The sequence below is a fragment of the Zymoseptoria tritici genome, chromosome 1, assembly GCF_000219625.1.
Source record: "Zymoseptoria tritici IPO323 chromosome 1, whole genome shotgun sequence".
Taxonomy (NCBI): domain Eukaryota; kingdom Fungi; phylum Ascomycota; class Dothideomycetes; order Mycosphaerellales; family Mycosphaerellaceae; genus Zymoseptoria; species Zymoseptoria tritici.
In genome coordinates this window covers 4,044,677-4,060,042 of record NC_018218.1, presented here as the reverse complement: position 1 = coordinate 4,060,042, position 15,366 = coordinate 4,044,677, and the positions used below count along the sequence as shown (strand labels likewise).

General features: G+C 54.2%; 7 protein-coding genes across 7 annotated transcripts; 1 reads left to right on the top strand and 6 right to left on the bottom strand.

Annotated features, from left to right (window-relative positions):
- Positions 1 to 1,405: 1,405 nt before the first annotated feature.
- On the bottom strand, positions 1,406 to 2,332 carry MYCGRDRAFT_33591 (uncharacterized protein; the record flags this gene model as incomplete). The annotated part of the gene is made up of 1 exon (XM_003856462.1): positions 1,406 to 2,332. A coding segment is annotated over one exon (927 nt), but the record flags the coding sequence as incomplete, so codon positions are not given.
- Positions 2,333 to 2,375: 43 nt separating this feature from the next.
- On the bottom strand, positions 2,376 to 3,085 carry MYCGRDRAFT_27416 (uncharacterized protein; the record flags this gene model as incomplete). Its single annotated transcript, XM_003856461.1, has 2 exons — positions 2,376 to 3,006; positions 3,054 to 3,085. Coding segments are annotated over 2 exons (663 nt in total), but the record flags the coding sequence as incomplete, so codon positions are not given.
- Positions 3,086 to 3,424: 339 nt separating this feature from the next.
- Positions 3,425 to 5,433, bottom strand: MYCGRDRAFT_98679 (uncharacterized protein; the record flags this gene model as incomplete). The annotated part of the gene is made up of 3 exons (XM_003856460.1): positions 3,425 to 4,206; positions 4,335 to 4,455; positions 4,551 to 5,433. The coding sequence occupies 3 exons, from the start codon at positions 5,424 to 5,426 to the stop codon at positions 3,425 to 3,427; spliced, it is 1,779 nt and encodes a 592-aa protein (XP_003856508.1).
- Positions 5,434 to 7,609: 2,176 nt separating this feature from the next.
- MgASP3 (aspartyl protease) lies at positions 7,610 to 9,222 on the bottom strand (the record flags this gene model as incomplete). Its single annotated transcript, XM_003856459.1, has 3 exons — positions 7,610 to 7,675; positions 7,796 to 8,831; positions 8,888 to 9,222. The coding sequence occupies 3 exons, from the start codon at positions 9,220 to 9,222 to the stop codon at positions 7,610 to 7,612; spliced, it is 1,437 nt and encodes a 478-aa protein (XP_003856507.1).
- Positions 9,223 to 9,585: 363 nt separating this feature from the next.
- On the bottom strand, positions 9,586 to 10,886 carry MYCGRDRAFT_66753 (uncharacterized protein; the record flags this gene model as incomplete). Its single annotated transcript, XM_003856458.1, has 3 exons — positions 9,586 to 9,931; positions 9,981 to 10,686; positions 10,736 to 10,886. The coding sequence occupies 3 exons, from the start codon at positions 10,884 to 10,886 to the stop codon at positions 9,766 to 9,768; spliced, it is 1,023 nt and encodes a 340-aa protein (XP_003856506.1).
- A 575-nt stretch (positions 10,887 to 11,461) lies between these two features.
- MYCGRDRAFT_66750 (uncharacterized protein) lies at positions 11,462 to 12,900 on the top strand (the record flags this gene model as incomplete). The annotated part of the gene is made up of 2 exons (XM_003857113.1): positions 11,462 to 11,782; positions 11,837 to 12,900. 2 exons carry the CDS (start codon positions 11,527 to 11,529, stop codon positions 12,898 to 12,900), a joined length of 1,320 nt encoding a protein of 439 aa, XP_003857161.1.
- A 224-nt stretch (positions 12,901 to 13,124) lies between these two features.
- Positions 13,125 to 15,274, bottom strand: MYCGRDRAFT_66749 (uncharacterized protein; the record flags this gene model as incomplete). Its single annotated transcript, XM_003856457.1, has 2 exons — positions 13,125 to 15,053; positions 15,106 to 15,274. The coding sequence occupies 2 exons, from the start codon at positions 15,232 to 15,234 to the stop codon at positions 13,125 to 13,127; spliced, it is 2,058 nt and encodes a 685-aa protein (XP_003856505.1).
- Positions 15,275 to 15,366: the final 92 nt, after the last annotated feature.

The window sequence follows — 15,366 nt, the reverse complement described above, 5'->3', positions numbered from 1 at the left end:
CGAGCAAGGTCGCAGTGTTCAACATTATGTCCGTCGTCTGACGCGCCCTCTGAGCAAGCGTCGATTTAACTCCGAACTTTAGCCGTCAGGTGGCTAAAATCGGTCCCATTACTTGTTTGCTTACTGATACCCGTCCCTCCGCGTCGCGTCCATCTTCGACAGCTGCTCCTTGCTAAACCTGCTTCCCTTTCCTGACATACTTGCAAGTGATCCCCATCTCCCCCCTCACATTTCAACCCAGCTAACATCATCACAGACCTTCTCAAGATACCCTGAGCTCATGAATTCGGGGTCTCCAAGAGAAAGTCCTGCATTGCACATCGCGGAGACGGTCTCTTGTTATTCGGTTTCGACCGCGTATTTGGGGGAATTTTTGATACCCACAATCAATTTTCATCAGTTGCTGAGCTCTTTGGGGCTTGGAGCTGGAGAAGAAGTTCTTCCATTGTCACCCTTGTCTTCACCGCGCAACGTCAAGCTAGGTGGCTTTGGGGATGTGCATTCTGGACAGCAGAACAGAAGATAAGCAAAGCAAATCACGCAAGACACCCACGACACCATACGTCACAAGCTTACAATCTCTGCGCTTAGTATCCAGCTTCATCAATACCTCACAACACCACACGACGTCAAGCTGCAACGCAACGCGCCGCGTCTCAGCAGCCATGTCCAGCAACGGAGAGCAGGACGTGGTCTCAGACCTTTGCGACCGCGCCTTGAAGTAGGCGTGGCCGGCCTCATGATTATGATCGAGGTGCACGGTGACCTTGTGGCTGCTCACCAGAACGTGGTCAGCGACGTTGAAAGGCTCGCAGTACGCCACGAGTGCGAAGTCCTTCTTCACCCATCCGAACACCCCAACCTGTTTCGCGCGCTGATCAACTTCTTTGCAGGATAGGACCGCGTTTCTTACGCTTTGCGGGACCGACTGGATGCAACATGTCCTGCCGGCTACGACTACAGCCATGACCTCGATCATCACGAGAGGCTTGCGACTTTCATTGAAGTCTTACTCGACGGGTCAACGAGTCGATTGAGATCATGAGTGGGCAGCATGAGGAGGACGAGAACAGCGAAGAAGACGAGACATATGAGGAGGCCGAAGAAGGTGAGGAGGACGAGGAGGACGAAAGTGAGACCAAAGGGGACGAAAGCGTGGTCGTGGCATCGCATGGCCCATCAACGAGTTCCATTCTGCTTTCAGGTCTATCTTCTACACGACCGGAGTTGCATGTTACGATGATATTCTACTAGCTCGTTTACATTACCCACGAGGGAATACGTGTGTTCCGTACCGCAATGGTCGTGCCGGCGTGACGCACAACCTGGAGCATCGGAATTCGACGCAAGTCGCAGCGATGTCCAGGAAACGAAGTCAGGTTAACCTCACGACCCAAAGCTTCGACTACAGATACTCCTCTTCTTCTAGATCGTCATAGACCCAATGGTCTCTTATTGCGACCCTTTCAAGCTCGGTGTCCGCCTGTTCAAGACACATTTCCTTCATCCGGGCAATGGCTTCTGTGGCAGCCTCGTACTTGTCATTTGATACCCACCCTTCTGGACCCAGACCGAGCATCTCCATAGAGCCTTTCAACTGTTCCGTGGCCTCTTGCTCGAGATCATCGAGGCGAAAATATTCCCGCTCTTCCTCCTCAGCAAAGGTGATTGGACATGGCGTATTAGCCGCGGTCACCAGCTGAGACCATTGCTGCTTCAGAAAAATGAGGCTTGACCGCAGCGGAACGTTGTCGCCTTGCCACGGGGCACTGGACAGGTCGTAGGTCTTCCGTCTTCCTACGGCAAAAGGAATTGACAACGCTTCGTAGTGCGTGGGATTGTTCTTCGATGTTTCTGTCATGTAGAGGTGATGAAGCTGTTGCTTGCTGAAAAGCTCGAGCTGTTCCAGTCGACTGTCTTCATTCGAAGCAGCAAGACCTGGAGGGCGTTGGGACGTCTCCAGGCGTGAGGCTGAACCTGAGCTGTCGAAGTCATCGAGAGGTCCGGATTGCAGAAATAGAGGGAGGATTGTAGCGTTTTGCCAGTCGATCAAGGATGTAATCTCGTAGTCGTCTGAAACGAAGATGTTGCTGGGTCGCAGGTCAGGATGCCTGATGACTGGTCGGACAAGGGCTTCTCCGCTGGGAATGAGTGCTTCGGAGATCCTCAGATACTTTTGAAGGCTGTCGAGATGAATTGCAGGTTCTTGCTTTTCCAGATTGAAAGTCTCTCTTAGCATGCGGTTGAACGGGAGCAGTGGACGGCCGTGCCGAGCCAAGTACTCAATTTCTTTCTTCGCGCCGGCGTTCAAAACAGTCTTTGTCTCTGTGTCTATTCTGCATTAGTGCAGTCCATCGGGTCCTTTGGGTCTTCGACTCACAAGGGCCGCGATCAACGTCGAGTTCACTCCTTCTGCCATACCAGAGCGGCAAGCTTGTGCTTGGTCCAACGTAGTAGGAGGCCGAGCTACTAGCATCGCCAGAATCCACTGCAACCTTTCCACACGCGGCAGATAGATCCCGAAGGAAGTAGAGACTTCCACTAGCTGGGAGACGAATTTCGAATAGACGACGTTCCAGGTCAACAAGACTTCTGATGAATCGAGAGCGATGATGTTCATCCATGTCGACCCAAAGACTTGCAAGATTTCTCCCGGGACAGAACTCCAGGAATAGATACTCCGTCTCAGTTGGGTTGTCTGCTGTTGCCGAGTAGCCGTATATTGCAGGGACCGGTAGTCCCTTTGATCGAAGAAAGGTCATCGTGGCGGCCTCCGAAGCGACAATTTGCTGCCGCGGTTCAGTGACCAGATATGGGATGCGAGCCACGAGCTTGAACCCATCGCGAAATTGAATCGCGAAGGCACGATTGGCCGCGCCTTCGCCGAGTTTCTCGAAAGAAACAATGTCTTCAACCTTCCGGGACACTGCTTCGGCAGCTAGCCGGTGAAGCTCGGCGACGTTGAAGCATCTCTGCCTCTCTTTCAGACGCTGGGCCTCATTGTATCTACTTGAATCAGCAGTAGACGAGTAGGTGGCTATCGACATACCCACACCCATCGACCGGATGTGTAATTGAATAGATCGTGGGCACTCCTGGGAGACGTAAAGGGCCGGCTAAAGCTAGTTGTTTTTGTGCATCGTGTCGCGAAAGCCTTCGATCTGAAAGTTGATAAGCTTCGAGTCGCTGTGGGACGGGAGGGTAGCAAGTAGAAGAGCCTAATGGTGTCCATCAGTTGTTTTTGAGTGAACGAAGTGCCACACAAAGGTGAAGCACTCCTGGAACCTTGTCGATCGTACGCCGAGACCTTGTCTGGCAGGTAGACTGACCGGGGCCCTCGCATAACGTGGAGCACAAGATGGTGGCTGTCTTGGGATTTACACCCTTCACTCGTATCATACCGTGCCAATCATCAGAATCAATATCATGTCCTCCCTAACACAGCCTTCAACACTTTCACAACCGCACCAGCGCAATCCTCATACATCGACATACTTCTCCAGCAAACCGTACGATCCGGTCTCACCAAGACACATCCATCATCCTCAACCACTCTCCGTCGGTCCCAATCTCCATACACATCCTCCCAGTCCTGCGCCCATCCGATACTATAAGCATTCAATGGAACACTCAGCTCCTTGCCCGCTTTCAAAGCCGCCTCCTTCCACGCCTTGCCGCCGGCACCGGTCAACAAGCAGAACGCTCCACGTCCAGCCAAGTCAATCGTACTGATGGACTCCTCAGGCTCACGCTTGTTCAACCACGCATGTGGGAGTCTCGCTCCTGGGTACGTCGTAATCTGGTACTGCATAACGGGGTCCGCGGGCTTCTCTTCTCGCGGCTGCGTCTCGTCCGCGGTGTAAATGGCTGAGGACTCGTACCACTGGTTCATCTCGATTCCGAGCGCGCCGAACTCGTGAGCTGTGTGCGCGATGGCCCCCTGCAGTCGCTTCCGCCGTTCTCGACCGGCAGGTGTTGGAGCCGAGAGCTCGGCATGCTGAACTTTACGCTCCTCAACATCCTTCGGAAGGACTCCCAACGCCTCCCAGACTGCGTGATGGTCGCGCAGACCTTGATTGGCGCGCTGTACGACGCCAGCTCCAATAGGTTGCCGCTCAACGCTGAATGTATCTAGTAACTTGGGGTCTGCTAGTTCTTTTTCCACATACGCCAGCTTCCAAGCCAGGTTATAGGCGTCTTGAACACCTAGAACAGAAGGGCGAAAGGGTCAGCGATAGCTCGAAAGCAAAAGGTACAAGAGCAGAACGGCATCCGGTACAGCCCGACAGACATTCTCGGACTGCTGCAGGCCTCCCACGCTTTGGTATTCTTACATGTGTTGCTGCCCAGTCCGTTGAACGGAGGATGACGGTGAACGGCATCACCAAGACAGAAGATGTTACCATCACTGTACCGCTCTGCGACAATCTCGTTGATGTACCATTTCGAGACGTCCTGGATCAAGTCAGCACGGATCTGGAATCACTCGCACTCTGGCTCAAGAAAGGGAAACTTGCCTTGATCTCAATCGGAATCGAATCATCTCCGACTATCTCCCTCAAACGCTTCATATACTCGTCATGACTCGGCCGGACCCGAAGGTCCTCAAAGCCCGGTTCTGGTAGAAGAATGAACATCCATTCGTTCCAGGCTTTCACCATTCGAAGCACGCACATCCAGCCCCATGGTGGATGTACCAGATCGGGTGTAAAGATGTAGTGCAAGTTGCCCATTCTGTGCCTGATGTACTTGGACAGATCGACCTTGGCTAGAACATTGATCGCGAGTCCCTGACCAGGCTTCTTCAACAAAGGAATATCCAGCTGTCGCATGATCTGGCTCCGTGCACCGTCACAGCCGATGAGGTACTTTGATCGAATAGTGTAAGTCTGTCCCGTCAAGTCGTCCTTGATAGTAGAAGTGATCGGTCCACCCGGCGAATCCCTCTGGTACTCCACGAACGACGAATCGAACCTCACAGTGAAGCCATTATCCAAAGCGTGCTTCACCAAGATGGGCTCGAGCTCCGTCTGCGGCAAATCCACGTGTCGACACGGACTGGCAGCGTGATACTCTCCCCTCCGCTCCGGTTGGTTGCCCCAAGAATGAATGCGAGCATACTCTTCCCCAGCCATGTCATGGCACCAGCGCGTGTGCTGCATGCTCTCTCCAGGAGTTGCGTTGGCTTTGGCTTGGCCTTCGAGACCAATGTCTCGGAGACATTCCAACGCCGCAGCGTTGGTAATGTGAGCTCGCGGTTCTTTCGCGGTGCCCTTGGCCGCTGAGATGATGATTCCCGTCAATCCACGTGCAGCGAGGAAACATCCTAGGGAGGCACCCGCCGGTCCGGCTCCTACGATGAGGAAGGTTGTCTCGATTGTAGGTGGCGGACCGGACGGAAGCTGGGTTTCACCGTTTGCTGCCATGTTTGGTGCAATTGATCGATTGCGTTGTGCGAACAAGACTGAAGGCAATCTTCACATTATGTATGTCTGCAACGGTAGTTGTTCGGTTGTGGGCACGGTAGATGATTACTGTTGAAGAGGAGACAAAGGCCACTAATTAGCCTCACTTTCACTCATGCGTTGAATGCGCTAGGTCGCAAAAAGGAAGGAGGTAGTCTTATTTCCTTCTCTACATCTTGTCTGGCACTTTGCACGCACCCCACGAACTACAAATTCAATGCTTTGACCTGAGCAAGACCTGCCAGCAAAATCGGAGGTCTTCCCGTGCAACTCATACACCTATCACCTCGCTCGAAGATCGTGACTCTCGTTCAGAGCTTCTTATCGCCTGCGAGCAAAGCTTACAGCAACTGTCAGCTTCCCACGTCGAACGACGGGAGCTGGCACATCGCCAAGTTCCCTGAAGTCTGCTCTCTCACCAATTCTGTGAACGCCGTACGGTCTAAGAGCCCCGCACACATAGCAAGGACCGAGCATGCCATGCCGTTGCGAGGGAGAGGAGAGTAGGATGCTGATGCCTTGGCTTCGGACTGCTCAAGTGCAGCTCATCTCGAATGATTCCCTCAAAAGAAAGACTGTCAGGCTCAAAGTCCCGACCCTGGGCACTGAAGCGGCGCGATCCAACGACCCTTTGACCATGTTACAGGGACTTCAATCATCGCACTTTCACGTTCAGCCAATGGAGCAAGGAATACCTGTCAGGGGAGACAAAGGTGGTCAGACCGCGAGGTAAGACTATAGGTATGCGTGCGACAATTCAGCGCCGTGGTTATTCCTTCCACTTCATTCATCCTACCTCGAAGAAACCCACGGACAACCTTCAGCCGCGAGAACAATCTATCAAGGTATACCTCTGCCACCTATTGCGTCCTTGTCCAACAGGAGCTCACGGCCGTATAGATCTCCACCACAGCCATGAAAGTACTCGCTCTCGCCCTCGCCTTTCTCAGCGGGGTCGGCATAGCGTCCGCCGCTGGCCACGAGGGATGCTGGACCTCGATCAAATGCTGCAACATGGCCGGCGAACAGCATGAAATCTGCAATGCCTCTCGTTGCCCAGGCGGTATGGTAAGTCGAACAAAACATTTCCCGCAAACATGAAGGCTGTGTGCAGTACTGCCGACGCTGACGCTTGTTGCTATAGTGCGATTGTCCCGACGGTCATTGCATGCCACAGAGTCGGTCTGCTCAGCGCATGGTGTTCTCGAAACGGAGGAGCGCAATGTTTTGACTGAAGAGACGGAAACGATGGGCTGAGGGGCTGGTGGATTCTCTTGTGGTCCATTTGGCGGCATGATCGAACGAATGAACGCAGCGTGTAGGAAGTGTCGAAGCTGGACGAGTTTGTATCAGATGCAAGAGCTGTGTCCGACGTACCTCGCCTTTCTTGCTCGTTCTCCGCACCATGTTCTTGGCCTTACAGACTTGCAGTCCGACACCGCGATTGCGGTGGCTCATCCTTTGAGGCACGCTGCTCTACCGCCGCATGCTTGATTCTTGTCCCTTGTTGTTGAGAGGTCGACACCAAAAGTCCCGATGTCTTCTCGGACCTCTCAATCGTCTAGATCCTTTTGGTTCCAGCTGCATCGATGGAACAATTACGTTGCCGAGATCGACACAATTGGCCGTGTACTATTCCCGTAGCATAGACTGGCATGCCACGCCCGTCCAGCCATCGATTTCGGCGACAGCAAGGATCCCAACAGAGCGGAAAGTCCAGCACCGGTAGGAGAGGTTGAATGCGAATGCACCACGGTTGTTCCTGACGTGGCCATGAGTCGGCGGGATAAGGACCGACGAAGCTCTCGACCGACCTTTGCCTCGAATTCATCTCGCTACTCTATACGCGAACTCACGATGCCCTTGACAATGCGACGAATGCGCGATCGGACAGGAAGCCGGACCTACCCTGTCTGTGGTCATGTGTGGGTGTTTCAGGATGTCTGTTGAACACATTGCTAAAGAAATGGAATCTTCAAGTTGAATGCCACATCCACTACGTTTTCCACTGACATTCAGTGCACTAACGATCTCACGTGAAAGGTGCTAATCCGTGTCTGGAGAAGTCCTTGATCATCGGCCTACCGAGTTAATTGCATATGGCACGCTTACGAGCTCTTACATTCAGAGCAAGAGGAAACCCGTCAGCAGCCGCCGTTGCACCACGCCGTCTGCATCTCAGCGGCAATAGTGTCCTCGACATCGCCTCGCTGTACACATCGATGCCAAATATCTGTGTACCGACTACACTGACTCTTGTGCCCATCGTGCCAATTCGTCAGCTGCAAGAAATCTCCCTCCCTTACTCCTCGCAGATTCTACTCCCATACCCTCTGCGCAAACCTCGACACCGGTCTTTCCGAATCGCTGAAATCATGCACCGCCACCACGTTGATCAACCACGTCGATCCGAGCCCCACAAAGTCGTCGGCAGTAATCGCGAGCTCGCACGACTCTTCTTCAGGATTCCAGCTGGGTGGGAAGACAATACCCGAGCGATTGAACCAGAGATCCGAACCGGCGATCATGACGGCCAGGTCTGGCACGGTTGCGTTGCATGCGGTGGCGAGGACGCCGTACTTGTCGACGAATGGAGCCGGGTCGATGTGTTTGGTGAGTTCGTCGAACACGTCTCGGGGAATCGAAGAATACAAAGTGCCCGTGTCGAGTGCAGGAGTGTGTTTTATATACGGCCGCATCGACGTGCCATTTCCTTCAAACGGTATGACGTCTACCGGGTCGTCGTCAAGGTACGAGAAGATCACAGGGTCTGCGTCTGGGGAGTGAAGGATCTTGAGCCCGTCGATGTGAAAGTTCCAAAACGCGAAGTTATGAGTGGAAGGATCGCCAGTCTCATCGGTATAAGGTACTACGGGCACATCCTGCGAGTACGGTCCCGAACGGATATTGGGCTCCGCGCCGAGGGTAAGCTGGCCACAGACCGTGCCGTCTACACCGCCTAGGCCGTCGTAATAGTATCCAAATATTGGGTTGACAAGGCCGTCCGCCGCCGCTTGGAAAACGACAGGTTTGTAGTGAGAAATGTTTGTGACATATTGGAGCTCTCCAACCTGATCAAGTTCGGATCGTCGCCAGTAAGATGTGAGGAATGGAAAAGCGAAGCCCATTACGCCGTTAGTCGAGAGCACGCCGCTGCGTGCGATTTCGACCTGCGTTGCGATCCCGGTGATCGCATTCGGGACGGTGAGATTTCCAAGAGTAATTTCCTGGTAGCCGATTTCGCCTAGAGCTCCGTAAAGGCCACCGGCGTAGGTAGAGTTGAAACCAGCACCGATAATCGAGCCACCCGAGAATGTAAACCCAGGGCTCGTGGTGTTCGCTTCGCCGCCGCATTTGCTCCGTGGGCTGAGCGTCACATTAGACATTTGTGATTCAAGTGCAAGTCTTCCGGTACAACGTACTAGTGCGTAATGTTGCCGTAGATATGGTCAATGCACCCCCAATTCGCTCCGAGGACATAGAAAGGACTGCTGCCCAGGTCGAATACGACAGTCAAAACGTCTTCGCCGACCTGAACATTGAGACCAGGTGATGTGCCCTGTTCCATCCAGACGATATCGGCAACGTAGGTGCCGTTCTCGCACGCTGCAGCTTCTCGGTGGTCGATGGTTCGTTTTGGATGAGCGGCATCTCCTGAAAGTGCGTTTCGCCTGTGCGTGCCCGTTCTGCGGGAGCGGAGACCTGGATTGCCGAACGACACTGTGCACACGGCCAAGAAAATGAAGAGAGTGTACATGATCCGGTCGTCGTAGTTTTCGGTTGGAGGAAAGACTGGTCTGAGAGCCAAAGACAGGCGCGAAGTGTGTAGGCTGACGGACAGGAGATTTGAATGGAAGAGCCCACAAGGTGACCAATGATGTGGTCTTTCCTGGAGGTGCGACTTACGAAGGGCTGCAAAACACGAGCTGACCTGAATCTCAGTCAAATCGGGGAGTAAACCTGGTCAATGGCCAAATTGCCGTTGTCAGCCATGCGAACTTACAAAGAACCCATGCCAAACCTTCACGGTCCGGGAGGCGCACGCGGAAACGAAGCAGCCGAATGGCAGACCGCAGCACCGTATCGATCAGCGTTTGAGTACATCGAGAGAGAGGGGGAGAGAGAGAGACATATGTATATGTGAAGGGAAGAGGCAGGGAAGAAGAAGGGTTGCAGCAATTCCAGCGGACGTAGCCATGCGCTAGCCAAACTTAATCACCCCCTGCGATGTCTTTCTTTTTGATCCTGCGCGTCTGCATTGCTCATTACACATCTATGCCAATGGCTGCGGTCCCACGGCCTAGAGCTCCAACGTCTCGCCATTCATCTTCTCCGCAATGATTTCTCGAGTCAACTTCATCAACTGATCTTGCAGAGCTTCGTCTTGGGAGAGCTCGCTACCCGGCTCGACCGCAGCAGGGGGGCAGATGTACTCTCCCGACTTGTGTGTGACAGTCGCAGCGTACCTGTTCATTCGTTAGTGTAGTCTTTCGCCGCCGCGTCCGATTGACTCACAATGTCGAAAGGGCTCCGTCAAACTGGTCCTTCTTGAAAGGCGCGGCTGCCACCGACATACCGTATCCCAGAAGTGGATACGGCTCGTGAATGTCCTTCTGCGACATGTCTGTGAACACAACACCTGGATGAGTCGCGTTCACCAGTATCCGCGGATGCTCCTTGGTCAAGTGGCGGGCAAGGTACCGGCTGAACAAGATGTTGGCCAGCTTGGCTCGACCGTACTGGCCATTTGGTCCGAGATCGGTGTTGAGCTCATCGAGCGAGGCGAACTTGGTGTCCTTGGGAGCCGACTCGTGCAAGTTCGAAGCTTGATTCGTGACACGCACGACGTTCTGGCCACTTGCCGTCTTCTTGAGGAGAGGTAGGAGGTGCGATGTGAGCAGCGCATGTCCGAAGTGATTCACAGCCATGTGTCGGTCGACGCCCAGATCGCTGAGCTGGTATGTCATGATTCCGCGTCCGGCATTTTGAATGAGAATGTCCAAGCGATCAGTGCCATCGGTGATTTTCTTCGCCGCGCCCGAGATGCTCTTCCAGTCTCCAAGGTCGCAGTGAACGAGCACCACTCGAGACGCCTTCTCTTCACCCAGCTCCTTGCTGATTGCCTGATGTGCCGTGTCCGCCTTTTCCTCGCCGCCGGAGAGTATGAACAATTTCGAAATGTTCTTCGTGAGGAGTGTGTGGGTGGCTCCGTATCCGATGCCTAGACTGATCAGCTCCTGATGAGCACCACAGTCTTGTTCACTTCTTACCTGCACTTCCACCCGTCACGACCGCGACCTTGCCACTCTGATCTGGAACATCATCCAGAGAGAACTCTGTACCGGCGGGTGCCAGCGACTGTGCGATTCCTCCCAAGTTCTCCGAGAGCGTAGCTTTGGCGGCGTTGACGATGGAAGACATGTTGCGTGTGCGGAATTGTTGTTTGGTTTGGTGGAAGAGAGGTCTCGAGACCTTGGAGCAAAGAAACATTTATGCGTGTACTTACTTACGTGCAAGTGACACGCGCAGGATGCAGCTTCCCATTGATAGGTAGGTATGAGGTACTTCTTACCTTATGCAGATGCTCCAGTCATGGGAACGTCATGAAAACGCGCACAAAGAGAGTGAAGTCGTCATGCGAAGGTCAAGGAAGAGGCGACGCGAGGAATTTGTCTCGGTTCCACTCGACTCGACGCGCCATTGCGGGGACAGCTCCGACTTCTTCTCTCTCTGTTGCAATGGAAGAAGCAGTTGTCGATACTTTCGTCCACGCCCTTCATGTCAGTCTGGTGCTGTGTCGGCGTCTCGAGAAGACTACGGTAGGAAGCAACAACAGGCTCAATGTTCTGCCCAAAGTTTCCTCCCGAAACATATCACCTTGGACATGGCCGATATCGACGGTCGAAGGGGTCTTGGCCTATCAAATTGGTCATTGTCTCGAGCTTTCTTCCCTACAAGCGTCGGACTTTCTGGCTACACGACCACGATGAGCACAAAGAACGCTTAATCTGACACTCGTAGGGCGCAGAGTGGTGAAGAGCAGCAGTATAAAGAGGTCAGGATGTTGCTGCGATCGCGTCTCCTGCCCTGGCGAGGTAGGAGTCAACTCATATCTGCCGCCGCAGCAATGTCGTTCCCATTCCCCGCTCCACGCTCTCCCACTTCTCTTCGATCACTACCACGCAACAATATGTCTACAGCATTGAACACGGACAAAATCGAGAGCGAAGCTCACCACCTGTCCAATGGCTCCAATGGTGCTCACGTCCCGGTCAACAATTGGGCTGCTCCAGGACCAACAGCATTCGACTTTCGAAGTGAGTCCTCATCTCATGTACTCAGCCAACTACCAAGCTAACAATCTCCTCTAGGCGACACCATAACGACACCCACCACCCGTATGCTCGAAGCAATCTCCGCCACCACCCTCTTCGACGATGTCTTCCAAGAAGATCCAACCACCAACTCCCTCGAAGCCTTCATAGCCGACCTCACAGGCAAAGACTCCGGCCTGATGGTCATGAGCGGCACCATGGGCAACCAGATCGCCATCCGGACCCACCTCGGCGGTCCACCGCACAGTGTCGCCGCCGACGCCCGATCACACATCATCGAGTGGGAAGCAGGCGGCGTGGCGTCGTTGTGTGGAGCTATGTTGAAACCTGCCACGCCGAGTAATGGAAAATATGTCACACTGGAGGATCTGAAAAAAGTGGTGGACCTGCGGGAGGATGTGCATGGATGTCCGACGAAGTTGATTAGCTTGGAGAATACCATTGCGGGCGTGGTGGTGCCACTGGAGGAGTGCCAGAGGATCTCGGCGTGGGCGAAGGAGAAGGGTTTGATCATGCACCTGGACGGCGCGAGGATATGGGAGGCTGTCGCGGCTGGTGCGGCGTCGTTGAAGGACTACTGTGCTTGCTTTGACAGCATTTCGCTGTGCTTCTCCAAGGGACTAGGAGCACCGATTGGGAGCATCATTGTCGGGACGAAAGCGTTCACCGCAAGGTCGAGATGGGTGAGGAAGTCTATTGGAGGTGGCATCAGACAAGCTGGCGTGATCACCGCTGCGGCCAGAGTGGCTGTGGAAGATACGTTCCTCGGAGGAAAGCTACAAGCCTGCCATGCACGTGCGAAACAAATCGGCGAGCTGTGGGAGAGCTACGGCGGCAAGACGACGAACCCAGTCGAGACGAACATGGTGTGGCTTGACCTCGAAGCGGCAGGTGTGACGGCGGATCAGTTCGTCGAGATGGGTCAAAAGGCTGGTCTGCGATTGCTGGGTGGACGTCTAGTTGTGCACTACCAGATCAGCGATGAAGCTGTGAAGAGGCTGGATACACTCTTCCAGGCTGTGTTGAAGGGCAAGGCGTTGGATGGCGATGTCAGTCTGGACACAGAGAGACTCAAAAAGTCGGCGCCGCTGTACGGCTGATAGAAACATATGTGAAGGCCATGCCGTAATCGGTCCACGAAAGCTCCGAAGAGCGAACTCTTGTCTCAATGGCTCGACGTGACACGTTCGAGGATGCACAGCCCGGCTCTTGCTGAATGCCGTGGTATGCGTGAGGTTCAGACCCAAATCAAGACGCTCAATTCGTGGGTATTCGCTTGTAAACAGTGCTCAATGTCGAGCTCAACCTCCTCCGCTATGAACCATCACTCCTGTGACTCAACCTTACTCTTCGTCTGCTTTCCCATCCACTTCTTCACCCCAACCCACGCCTCACTCTTCGTATCCACACCACCCAACTCACTTCCCACCTCGAACACCGTTGCAATGCCGTCCAGGCCTCCGACCGCCACATGCTTGCCTTGCGTCTTCTCCCACGCCAGCTTGTTCAGACTCTTGAGCGAGTACATATCTTTCTCCACATGGCTCGGCCGCGCACCGCCAACCGGCACCTCCGAGCTCGCGTTGATGTCGTAAATGTCCATTCTTCCGCCACCGTCGACACAGCCAAAAATGCCAGGTTTGGTAGGACTCCACTTGACATCGTACACGCTGTCTTCTCGCTGGATCTCAAGTAGCGGCTTAACGATCTCTGTGTTGCCGGAGATGGTACTCGCAGTCGAACTCGGAGGTCGTGCACGCCAGACTTTGACACTCCAGTCAAGACCGGAGCTGACGAAGAGGTCACCCAGATCGATCTTGCCGCGAGCAGGGTGAAAGTCGATTCCCGTGACCGGAGCTTCGTGTCCGCGGTAACTGGTGCGGACATCGACGCCGGATTTGGCGCCCGCTCGGTCGTAGCGGTGGACGGGAAAGATGTTGCCTTGCTCAGTACCGGAGAGGAAGTAGGTCGGGTCGCTTGCTGGGAAGGAGATGCAGGTCGGCGCTACATCGTCTGTCTTGTAGGCAGAGGGATTCGGAGCGTGGAGTTCGAGGAATTCTTGTGGTTGGGTGAGGATGTCTGTCGACCAGGCGCAGACTACGCCGTCGGTGCTCACGGAGACGACAGAGCTGGCGTTCTGTGTTCCGACAACAGCGAGGCTGTAAATAGGATGGGCGTGGCCACTGCGACCGCCTGTGAGGGGCGTCTTTTGTACTGGTTCGCCGGTCCGCTGATTGCGAGCCCGAGTATCCCAGAGACATAGCTGCCCACTGTATGTACCACCAAGGATGAGTGAAGGATGGTGAGGATGGAAGAGACAGGATAGAAGATCGGATGTGGCGTGGAGCGAGTATTCTGGTCGACCTTTGAGGTGCATGTTCCAGACGTTGAGCAGACCGGGTGGGGTATGCGGTGATGATTGAGACTTGGTGTAGGAGGTGCAGAGCAGTTCCGGGAATTTGGGACTGAAGTCCATGTCACTGATCATGCGCTTCTTGCCCATGGCATCGTGCAGATCGAATTGTGCGACCTCCTTGACTCGCCTGCCTCTCCTCCCAACGTATTCGTCGTCATCCTCGGCGTCTCGTGTTTGCAGAGCATAGTCGGCCAGTACATCGTACTCCTCGTCTAGAGCTCGCTCGATCACCTTGCTGCTCCTCTCCACAAAGTCCAGAAAGTCGTTGCTGCTTGTCACCGCACTGAGCTCCTCTGGTGCCAACGCCCTGACTGGAAATCGCTCCTTCTCCGGGTCTATTTTCTCGTCCAACTGCAAAGCCTTGAGCTCTTCCTCAATCTCCTGTCGTAATCGTTGTCTAATCTCCTCTTCCTCCAACTCCTTCTCCCTCTGGCTCAGCTTCCTGCGTCTGCGCGTGGGAGTTCTGCTCGTTCCATCCGCCTCTCCTGACTCGTCGCTATCGGGTGTCTGCTGCCACTGTTCTGAAGTCTGCACCCCTTTGCTGTAGCTTATAATCTCCGGCTTCGATTCCACGGGGATTTCGAAAACGGTCGTCAATTCGCCCATCGTGAGCGGTTGCGGTGATGTGGCTGCATCCTGGTATCCCTGGTGTTTGGTTCGAGGCGGCGTCCCGGCTCCTTCTGAAGACTGATCTGTTCCACTCGCGCGTTTCTTTGCTGTTGGAGTAACGGGTGTTGATGTCGAGGAACGTCGGTCGACTAAGGAGGAAATGAGTTCATCGATGTCCTCTCGTTTGGCACTGCTGCCGCCCACTCGGGATGGTGAAGGTGCAGCTAACTGTCAAGTCAGTCAGTCGAATACCATGTTCAATCCCGTGATCACTTCCTACCTCTGTAGCATCAAGACTTTGTCGATTGTTGGTGAACTCCTTCTGCCGCAGCTCACGATTACGCTTGAGTTCTGCGAGTTTGGCCTTTTTGGCGAGGATTTCGTCTTTACGCGCTTGAATCGAAGACATGTTCACGTCTGTTCAATCAAGCTGACGTTGTGTTGCCTTGAGTTGTTGTTGGTGTTGACGACCACGTGAAGCTATCGAAGTGAAGCTCGCGGCAGCGAGAGGCTCCGGCCGGAACTCTCGCCGAAAACAATC